The following is an 11,369-nucleotide window of genomic DNA, read 5'->3' on the forward strand; positions in this document are numbered from 1 at the left end:
ATCGCAATCATCTGGCTTGCAACCAGACCCTTGTGGTAGGGACTCAGTTCCTGCAAGCCCGAGTGAACTTCCTGCTCCAGCCACCCCCCCTCCCCGCCTACAAAATGGGGCGAGCTGTCGATCAACATCGACAGCCACCCCATTTTGTAGCGAGCCCCAGAGCGAGTGAAGTTCTCCCTCGCACCGGGGCTCGCGCATTGCGCACACCATGTGAGCGACCGGGCCGACCACTGACATGCTTGAGAGCGCTATGCGCGAGCGCTGAATCAGGCCCAGTGTTTGGTAAGGAGGGGTCAGGCGAGTAGTGCAGCTAATCAGTGGTGAGTATGGAGGGGTCAGAGAGGCAGGGGTGTATCTAGTGATCCAAGCGCCCCTGGCAATGTAATGGACTGGCGCCCCCCCCTATGCAGTGTGCCCAATAGTAATCCCCCAGTAGTAAACCCCCCTATGCTGCATTGCCCCCAGTAGTATCCCCCTATACAGTGCCCCAAGTAGTAGCCCCCCTATACAGTGCCCCCAGTAGTAGTCCTCCCATACAGTGCCCCCCAGTAGTAGACCTCAGTATTAGTCCCCCCCAATACAGTGCCCCCAGTAGTAGTCCCCCCTATACAGTGCCCCCAGTAGTAGTCCTCCCATACAGTGCCCCCCAGTAGTAGCCCCCAGTAGTAGTACCCCCCAATACAGTGCCCCCAGTAGTAGTCCCCCCTATACAGTGCCCCCAGTAGTGGCCACCCCCCCTAAATTGCCCCCAGTATTGGCCACCCCTATACAGTGCCCCCAGTAGTGGCCACCCACCCCCTAAATTGCCCACAGTAGTGGCGACCCCTATACAGTGCTCCCAGTAGTGGCCATGCCCCCAGTAGTGGCCACTCCTTTATAGTGCCCCCCAGTAGCGGGCACCCCCCCATAAAGTGCCCCCAGTAGCAGCCACCCCCTATTTCAGTGCCACCCCACTGTAGTGCCAGGCTTACACACACAAACACACACACAAAGAACAAAAAAAATTTCAACTTACCTGATCCCTGCTCCTGACGCGACCACCACTGTCCGCTCTGATTCCCGGACGCTCTTCTCCTGGATGAGAGAGACATCATGACGTATGACGTCTCTCCCATCACATGCTGTGGGGGGAGCCGGCACACGGAGCTCATTAGTGAGCTCCAGCCTGCTCCCTCAGCGGACGATGCAGCAGCAAATGAGAGTCTGTCTGACTCTCATTAGCTGGCTGCTATTACAAACACACAGCCACCGCTGGTGGATGTGTGTTTGTAAACTGTGTAAGGCAGACTGCTATCACTGCGGTCTGCCCTACACTTGTGGGGCTGAGGGACTTGTCCACCCCTTGGCTACTGGTGGCACTGCCGGGCGGCGACCCCCCTTTGGTCGGCGCCCCTGGCGAATGCCATCCTGGCCAATGGGTAGATACGCTCCTTCAGTGAGGTAGTGCAGAGAGATATTTCGGCCTCCTGGTCACTAGCTAAGCTGTGGGTTACCACCCACAGCTTTAGCGACCGACCAGGTTGATGGTCGCGATGGTCAAGAGATCCTAAGGTTGGGTCTCAGCAACCGCAAGCCCAAGGGAGCTTCCTGCACTGATCAAGCATGAAGCTCCCCACTGACATTACTGCTGATGTCAGTGCGGCCACCCACAAAATGGCAGGCATTTGTGAAACCAACCCCCCACCACACCTACAAAACGAGGCGAGCTGTCGATCAACATTGACAGCCGCCCCTTTTGTAGTGAGCTCCGGAGCGAGAGAATTTCTCTCTTGCTCTGGGGCTCGCGCACGCGCAGTGTGGCCGGTGCACGTGCGCAGGCCTAAACATCTACCCGGTTGCGAGTGCTCAGCGCTTGTGACCAGGTCTGAATGAGGGCCAGTATTTGGTAAGGAGCGGTCAGGTGATTAGTGCAGATAGGTAGTGGTGAGTATGGAGGGGTCAGGGAGGTAGTGGTAAGCATGGAGGAGTCAGAGAAGTAGTGGTGAGCCACCCAATAACCCTTGCAATGCTAATCAATTGTGGGTAAAAGAGACCACTACACATGTACTAAAATTATGCCACACCGTAGTGCCCCCATATTATGCCACAGTGTATTGCATTTACTTTATTCCACACTGTAGTGCCCCCACACTATGCCACACTATAGTGCCACCACATTATACCACACTGTAGTACCCATACATTATGCCACACTGTAGTGCCCACATATTATGCCATCTGTAGTGCCCACACATTATTCCATCTGTACTGCCCACACATTATGTCACCTGTAGAGCCTACACATTATGCCGCCTGTAGTGCCAACACATTATGCTGCCTGTAGTGCCCGCACATTATGCCAACTGTAGTGCTTGCACATTATACCAACTGTAGTGCCACCACATTGTGCCACACTGTAGTGCCCATACATTATGCCACCTGTAGTGCCCATACATTAAGCCACCTGTAGTACTCACACATAATGCCACCTGTAGTGCCCGCACATTATGCCAACTGTAGTGCCCGCACATTATGCCATCTGTAGTGCCCACACATTATGTCACCTGTAGAGCCAACACATTATGCCGCCTGTAGTGCCAACACATTATGCTGCATGTAGTGCCCGCACATTATGCCAACTGTAGTGCTTGCACATTATACCAACTGTAGTGCCACCACATTGTGCCACACTGTAGTGCCCATACATTATGCCACCTGTAGTACCCACACATAATGCCACCTGTAGTGCCTGCACATTATGCCATCTGTAGTGCCCACACATTGTGTTACCTTTAGTGCCCACACATTATGCTGCCTGTAGTACGCACACATTATGCCATGTGTAGTACCCACACATTATGCTACACTTTAGTGCCAACACATAACATTATGCCACCTGTAGTCCCCACACATTATGCCACCTGTAGTGCCCCCACACTATGCTACACTGTAGTCCCCATACAGTGTACTTATCAGCAGCATCCTCAGGAACCCGGCAGAGCAGCAGTCACAGACTCATAATGAGTCACACCCATGAGGCTGCACTGCTGCTGGGTCAGAGGAGCATGTGATAGGCTCATCCAATCAGACCTCAGCACATGCTCCTCTGACCCCTCTGCAGAGACTACTGGGAGTTATTAATAGGGATGGCCATTGCAATGGTTACCATCGATGGTTGCCATTGATGGCAAAATAGAATGTGGCCATCAATGGTAACCAATTATGCAGTGGATGACCATTGATGGCTTCACCAACCGATGGTCATCCCTGTTATATGACTGATCGGCCTGGGGGCCAATCAGAACAAGGGGACATGGCTTCGCCGGTGTAGGGGGCGAAGCTTTGCTCCGTGTCTCAGCACCTTGAAAAAAAAACAACTATTAGATTATGTTCTTCCATCAATGGAGGGAAACCATCTGGTTCTCCCCATCGATGGGAAAAACATTCTGCATCGGCCATAAACCATCGATGATTACAAATCATTGATGGCCATCCCTAGTTATTACCCAGTAGTGCACTGCAGTGCTGAGTGTGAGTGACTGCACTGTGCACCCCCCTGCATGTAGCTGGTGGCCAGGTCAGTCGCAGCCTTGATAACTGCCCTGCAAGCAGCTGCACCTGCTACACACAAATTGTGCCATAGACCACATCCTCCCATGATAGAGGGCATGGCTACAAATCGACCAGTCCAAGCCTGCTGTCACTTACTTCTATTGTGCAGCCGTGGGGGGTAGTATAGGGCCCCCGGGCCTGTCATAAGGGATTAGTAGTAGCGGGCGGTCGGGCAACGGATTGTAGGAGCAGACGGGCCCCCCGAGTGTCCAGCTCCGGGACTCCAGTCCCGACAATCTCCCCCTGATGGTGGCCCTGCCTGTGGGCATTGTATAAGTGGCACCACTACTGTGGGCATTGTATAAGAGGCACTACTACTGTGCGCAATATGTGTATTAGGGGCAGTACTGTTAGCATTGTGTATAAGGGGCACTACTGTGGACATTGTGTATAAGGGGCACTACTGTGTGTTGTAACATTAATAAGGGACACTACTATGTGGAGTAATGTGATCAGGGGAACTAAGGCCCTGATTCAGACCCGCTCGCTGCCAGAGGCAGCTCGCAGGTCTGAAGGGTGTTTTGCTTTGTTTTTTCAGTCCGGCCTCCTGGCCGCTCGCTAAGCTGTGGGTGACCACCTACAGCTTTAGCGAGTGGCCAGGTGATGGTCGCGATGGTTGCGACCGTCACAACTATCGGGGCTTGTGACGAGACCCTTGTGATAGAGTCTCATCTGCCTCAAGCCCCAGTGAGCTTCCAGCTCTAATAGTCAGTGGGGCCGCCCCCAACCGGCAGGCGTTGCTTCGGGAACACCTCCATATGGCAACCACCACCCCAACGCGCCTACCAAACGGGGCGAGCTGTCGATCAACATCAACAGCCGCCCCTTTGGATGCGAACGCTGGAGCGAGTGATTTCTCGCTCGCTCCGGGGCTCGTGCATGCGCACTGCCCGGTCATTGACCCACTTGTGAGCAGGTCTGAATCAGGCCCCAAGTACGGTGTAATGTGAATAATATTGTGCTGCTGTGTGGCAGCATTTGAATTGGGGCTACTATTGAGTGACCATGCCCCTGTCTTGTGAAACCATGCCCCTTTTTTGTGGTGCGCTGTACCTTTATAGAAAATGGGAGCGAGGGCACAAATTTATAGTTTGCAAGGGGGCGCCAAACACCCTAGCACCGGCCCTGCATTTACTGTATAACTATTAGACTTACATAAAGATAACAACTCTAAGTTAAAATGTGTTGATCTACTGTAATTTGTTTCTAATGTAAAAGAATTGTACATCACTTTGCAATTTTTTTCCCCATGTTATTACCCTTTTTCGAAAATGTCAAGATTAATACTGAACCATAGCAAACAATCACAAATTAGGTTTTACTGATGTGGTGCAAGGTACAAAACAGAAGTCAGTGTCCAATTGGTTCATATGGTTTAGTTCCTATTCTGCACCTACTGTAAATGCAGAGCTTGTACATGAGCCTAACTGTATGTACATTACATATAAAGTATACATTGCAAATGTGAGAAGGCCTTAGAGATTACTGTTCCTTATAGCGGTATAAAAATCAAAGGCTAGTTCACACAAAACAATATGATGATAATATAGGATTATATAAAAAAAAATTAAGTATAGGATCAACTATTTCTGTTTTCAATATTAATATATATATATATATATATATATATATATATATATATATACTGTATATATATATGTATATATATATATATATATATATATATATATATATTACTAAAAGTAGATAACACATATTGGGATAGTATTGGATGATATTATAAATAATTTGAAAGCTGTTTTGAAAGATACTTGAATTATCTAATGTATTATTACCAGTAACTTTCATATGCACAGAAATCTGTTTTCTTACACAGCAGTTATATATTCTGGAGCTCATACAGTTTGTTCTCTGCACCTCTACAGGGTCTGGAGATCTCAAGTCTAGTGAGCATGTGTGAGGACAATCAGACCTCAGTCACTGATGTATTACTCCTGGGGTTCCAGTATCTTCACAACTTCAAGATCATTCTCTTTATTATCTTACTTTTTATTTACATTATTATATTAGTAGGGAACCTCTTGATCATTGTAGTAGTGCTGGTCAGTGACAATCTCAGACACCCCATGTACATTTTCCTTCAAAATCTTGCCATAACCGACCTTCTTTTTCCTTCCAGTATTGTACCACAGTTACTGTATATTATATTGTGGGATGGAAGCCAAATATTTATAACTGGATGTATTATTCAGTTGTATATGTACGGTTTATTTTCGATTGTCCAGTGCTTTCTATTAAGTGCTATGTCCTATGACCGGTATCTGGCCATCTGTGACCCATTACATTATTCTTCTCTCATGAATATTAATAGCTGCTATAAGCTGGTGTACCTCTCTTGGTTTATGGCTTTTTTAATAGATTTTACTGAAATGATTTTTATGTTCCAGTTGCAGTTTTGTAACTCTAATATCATTGATCACTTTTTTTGTGACTTAGCTCCAATGCTTGAGATATCATCATCTGATACATCCATAATATTATGGTATGAATTATTTCTAATAAATTCTGCAATATTACTTCCATTCCTATGTGTCATATCTTCTTATGCCTGCATCCTTATCACCATCCTCAGGATGTCATCCAGCTCTGGGAGGAAGAAAGCCTTCTCTACCTGCAGCTCTCACCTGATTGTTGTCTGCATCTACTATGGGACTCTGATTGCTTTATATGTAGTACCATCTGAAGACAAATCCCATAATGCAAATAAGTTTAAATCTTTAATGAATGCTATGCTAACTCCATTAAGCAATCCACTAATATACAGTTTGAGGAACAAGGAGATAATGGGCATCTTGCAGAGATTAATCAGCAAACATATTAAATTAAATTAGCATAATTCAGTGTGATATGTGTACTGTCCAGATCTGGTTCAATATATTAAGTCAAGGTGCCACATTTACAGTCAGGTTCATAAATATTGGGAAATTGACAGAATTTTCATAATTTGGCCATTATTCACCACCACAATGAAACAAACAAGATGTGCTTTAACTGAAGACTTTCAGATTTAATTTGAGGGTAATTACATCCAATTCAGGTGAACGGTGTAAGAATTACAATGATTTCTATATGTGCCTCCCACTTTTTAAGGGGCCAAAAGTAATGGGACTATCAACTCAAAAGCTATTTCATGGACAGGTGTGGGCTATTCCCTCGTTATTTCATTATCAATTAAGCAGGTAAAAGGTCTGGAGTTGATTCTAGGTGTGACATTTGCATTTGGAATCAGTTGCTGTCGACTCTCAATATGAGATCCAAAGAGCTGTCACTATCAGTGAAGCAAGCCATCATTAGGCTGAAAAATCAAAACAAACCCATCAGAGAGATAGCAAAAACATTAGGTGTGGCCAAATCAACTGTTTGGAACATTCTTAAAAAGAAAGATCGCACCGGAGAGCTCAGCAACACCAAAAGACCCGGAAGACCACAGAAAACAGCTGTGGTGGATGACAGAAGAATTATTTCCCTGGTGAAGAAAAACCCCTTCACAACAGTTGGCCAAATCAAGAACACTCTACAGGAGGTAGGTGTATATGTGTCAAAGTCAACAATCAAGAGAAGACTTCACAAGAGTGAATATAGAGGGTTCACCACAAGATGTAAACCATTGGTGAGCCTCAAAAACAGGAAGACCGGATTAGAGTTTGCCAAACAACATCTAAAAAAGCCATTATAGTTCTGGAACAACATCCTATTGACAGATGAGACAAAGATCAACTTGTACCAGAGTGATGGGGAGAGAAGAGTATGGAGAAGGAGAGGAACTGCTCATGATCCAAAACATACCACCTCATCAGTGAAGCATGGTGGCGGTAGTATCATGACGTGGGCATGTATGGCTGCCAATGGAACTGGTTTCCTTTTTATTTATTGATGATGTGACTGCTGACAAAAGCAGCAGAATTAATTCTGAAGTGTTTCGGGCAATATTATATGCTCATATTCAGTCAAATGCTTCAGAACTCATTGGACGGCGCTTCACAGTGCAGAAGGACAATGACCCGAAGCATACTGCAAAAGCAACCAAAGAGTTTTTTAAGGCTAAAAAGTGGAATGTTATGCAATGGCCAAGTCAATCCCCTGACCTGAATCCTATTGAGCATGCATTTCACTTGATGAAGACAAAACTGAAGGGAAAATGCCCCAAGAACAAGCAGGATCTGAAGACATTTGCAGTAGAGGCCTGGCAGAGCATCACCAGGGATGAAATCCAGCGTCTGGTGATGTCTATGAATTCCAGACTTCAGGCTGTAATTGCCTGCAAAGGATTTGCAACAAAGTATTAAAAAGTAAAAGTTAGATTTAGGATTGTTTAGTTTGTCCCATTACTTTTGGCCCCTTAAAAAGTGGGAGGCACATATAGAAACCGTTGTAATTCCTACACCGTTCACCTGATTTGGATGTAATTACCCTCAAATTAAATCTGAAAGTCTGCAGTTAAAGCACATCTTGTTTGATTCATTTCAAAGCCATTGTGGTGGTGAATAGAGGCCAAAATATGAAAATTCTGTTAATGTCCCAATATTTATTCACCTGACTGTATATAAAGTTTTACTGTATCTTATTAATTAAATGAACACTCCATAGCAGACAGGAGAAACTTCTCAGCTCTCAATAGCATAATAATGAGATCTGATGCAGATCACATAGCTCAGTTTACTGGCATACAGAAGTGTCCAATAGATCTTACCTCTGTCCGCTACAAGTCTTGTTAAACATAACGCATGAGCGCAGTGTGACTTGGTAGCGCCATGCATCTTTTCGTGGGACTTTTTACCTTCAAATGCATCAAATTGAAGGCAAATCGATGCAAATAAGATGCACAAGCAGCTTCTGCTGATTAAAATGACATGCAGCATACCTATATTCTGTGTGCAACTGCGGGCGTATCTGCATGCGATATGCTACGTTACAGTGTCAGCGGCTGTGACACTGTAATGTATTATTTCAGATGCAGAAACAGCTGCAGTTGCACACAGAATATAGGCATGTCGCATATCGTTTTCTATATCAGAAGCTGTTTTTGCATCCTATTTGCATCACTTTGCAAATACAAAGCATTGAGGGTAAAGAGTAGCACAATAAGACGCTGTCGAGTCACACCATAGCATGGCGTGACTAGAAGGACTGTTTTACATGCAAGGAAGTAAGATGTATTCCGGTGTAGTTGTGTCAGCACTGGCTAATCTATGGGCTGGTCTGCAGAACTGTCAGTGATTCTGCTTGAAGTGCTTTCCTCTTAACATGGCAACCTCTTCTAGAGCGGTGTAAGCATAGGCATCGAACATTTTAGGGAGGTGCCAGGAGCACACTGAGGGCCCGATTCAAACCAGCTCGCTAGGCTGCATTCGCTCTCAGCCAGCTGATTGTGCCAATCTGCGCATGCATACTTATTGCAGTGCGCATGCGCAAACTAATCCATGCGATCGGGAAGTGTTCACTCGCTGCGCATAGACAGCTAGCTAACTAGAGTGACAGGACCAGCCATTTGAGGGTGGTGACAGGGGATGGTCCATAAAAATGGGGGAGTGGTGGTACGAATGCAGGCGTGCCTGAGCAGCTTAACGCCATTTAAGAGATGTGTATAATTAAGATGCAGCATCATAGTACCCGTCACGTGGTTGAAAATCACACTGAATCACTCGCAGTGCTTGCGGTAGGGTATGGTCTGCCACGAGCGCTGCGATCACATCCGATGGTTCCCGATGGCTGCATACACTTCCTGGACATGACATGGGAAATTGGCCATCTTAAGAAAGGCTAGTGGGTTTCTGCATACACAGAACGATCGCATGCTAAGACATAGTGGGCATGCTAATGCCTTGCCGTGTGATCGCCTGCCTTTGACATATTTGCATATGCTGGGTGCTTGCGAATGCATCTAATGAGTGGGTCTGAATCGAGCCTTGAGTGCACTACACAAGTGCAGTGCATTACTGGGAGCTGAGGACCTGATTCAGACCCGGTCATTAAGATGCGTTCACTCGTAGCTGGGCGATGTTTGCATTCTGTGAACGAACCAGTGCTAGAGATCGGGAAGTGATCCCTCATTGTGCATGGACTGCCCAGCAGAGTGAGTGACAGGAGAAGCTGTTTGTGGGTGGTGACAGGGGCTGGCTGCTAGGAACGAGGTGTGGTGTAGTCGTGCCTGAGCATCTCAATGCTTTTTCAGAGGCATGCATAATTAACAGGCCACGTCATTTGTACATGTCACCTGGTTGTATTTCGCACTGAAATGCTTGCAGTGCTTGAGGTAAGGTATAGTCAACCTCAAGCACTGCGTTCGCTTCCGATGGAACCCAATGTACCAATGGTTGCATACACTTCCTGGAGATGATGTCCTCAAGTGGGCATCTTAAGACAGGCTGGTGGGCGTCCACATACAATGAGCAATCGCACCCCAATACATAGTGGGCATGCTAATGTCTTGCCATGCATTCGCCTGCTGTGCCGTCACTTAGCCGGATTTGAATATGCTGCAAGCGTATGCATCTAGCAACCGGGTCTGAATCAGGCCCTAAGTCCCATGATACTTAGCACAAAAGGTCAGAGAGGCATGTGCTGAGCTCTGATTGTTGGAGCTCATCACATGCTTGCCTGACCCCTGGAAGGGAGAGAAGCAGCAGACTCATGGGAGGGAGGAATGCATCAGAGCAAGGCATCTAAATGCTCAGGAAAAATGGAGCACCTGTAGTGAACAAAAGCAGTGATGTGCTATGTTGGATTCTTATATACATATTTGTCTTTGTCTTTTTTTGCTCTTTGCATCAAAAGAATTTTGTATATGCTTATATACACCTGTATGTAACATGTCTGACTCACTAGAGCAGGGCCGGTGCTAAGGTGTTCGGCGCCACCCTGCAAACTATAAATTTGCACCCTCCTACAAATATGTTCTCTTGACGTGTTTCTTTACAATGTTTTATATTTTGAATTGTAATGTACAATATGTTATAAAATTACTGATTAGACTCCTGTATCTGTACTCGCCTAGTTTATTGCTCCATTAAAAAGATGTTAAAAAAAATGCATCCCCCTCTTTTACATTTTACCATTTATACATTTTGGGTGGGATGCACAATGTTAGAAATGCGGTCAAACACCCAAAAATGCAGTTTTCCAGGGTTTGACCACATTTCTCATATGCACCAAGCCTCGGAATGCCATACATTCTGGGACTTGGATCAGTGAGCAATGCCATCTTTAGATGGCATGATCAAAAGAAGCCTATGGGCTTCTCTTTGTGGTCCTCCCACTGGGGGGGATACAAGCGGATCTATTTCAGAACTCCCCGTGGCGCATGTCCTTCTGCGCATTGGCAGAAAGATGCCAGAGGGATTTATACACCCAAAAGTACCTCGTAAAAGACAGCACTTACTGAGAGAGCTGTCCTTTGCAGTCTTCATCATGCATACTGGTGTAATTAACGCCGCCATGCATGTGAAGAGTGGCGGGATGCATGTGATGCGTAATGCATCCCGCTAGTCATGTTTATATGCGATTGATATAATAAACTACAACAAAGTAAAGTATCTCAAAAAAAAGATTGAAAACAGCAAATATTTATTGAATAGTAAATTATTTTAAAATAAATATTAACTTATAATGACTTTGATGGGGAGTACAGAATAGAAAGATTAATACTGAGGTAGCTTTATTTCCAATATATCCTATATCAGAACTTGAGGATAGTGGCAATTTCAACATTTTTTTTTATTGCAAATGAACTAGTTAACAAAATACTAAAGAGTCTACAC

The 11,369-nt window shown here is 45.6% G+C and overlaps 1 protein-coding gene across 1 annotated transcript; it reads left to right on the top strand.

Annotated features, from left to right (window-relative positions):
- Positions 1 to 5,504: 5,504 nt before the first annotated feature.
- On the top strand, positions 5,505 to 6,443 carry LOC148510687 (olfactory receptor 5P64-like). The gene has a single exon (XM_088442494.1). It carries the CDS (start codon positions 5,505 to 5,507, stop codon positions 6,441 to 6,443), a length of 939 nt encoding a protein of 312 aa, XP_088298620.1.
- Positions 6,444 to 11,369: the final 4,926 nt, after the last annotated feature.

Source organism: Taudactylus pleione, unplaced genomic scaffold (assembly GCF_031769625.1).
Source record: "Taudactylus pleione unplaced genomic scaffold, aTauple2 ptg000313l, whole genome shotgun sequence".
Classification (NCBI taxonomy): domain Eukaryota; kingdom Metazoa; phylum Chordata; class Amphibia; order Anura; family Myobatrachidae; genus Taudactylus; species Taudactylus pleione.

What these genes read in the sequence shown, in the direction of transcription:
- LOC148510687 (XM_088442494.1), top strand. Translation starts at nt 5,505, where the DNA reads ATGTGTGAGGACAATCAGACCTCAGTCACTGATGTATTACTCCTGGGG.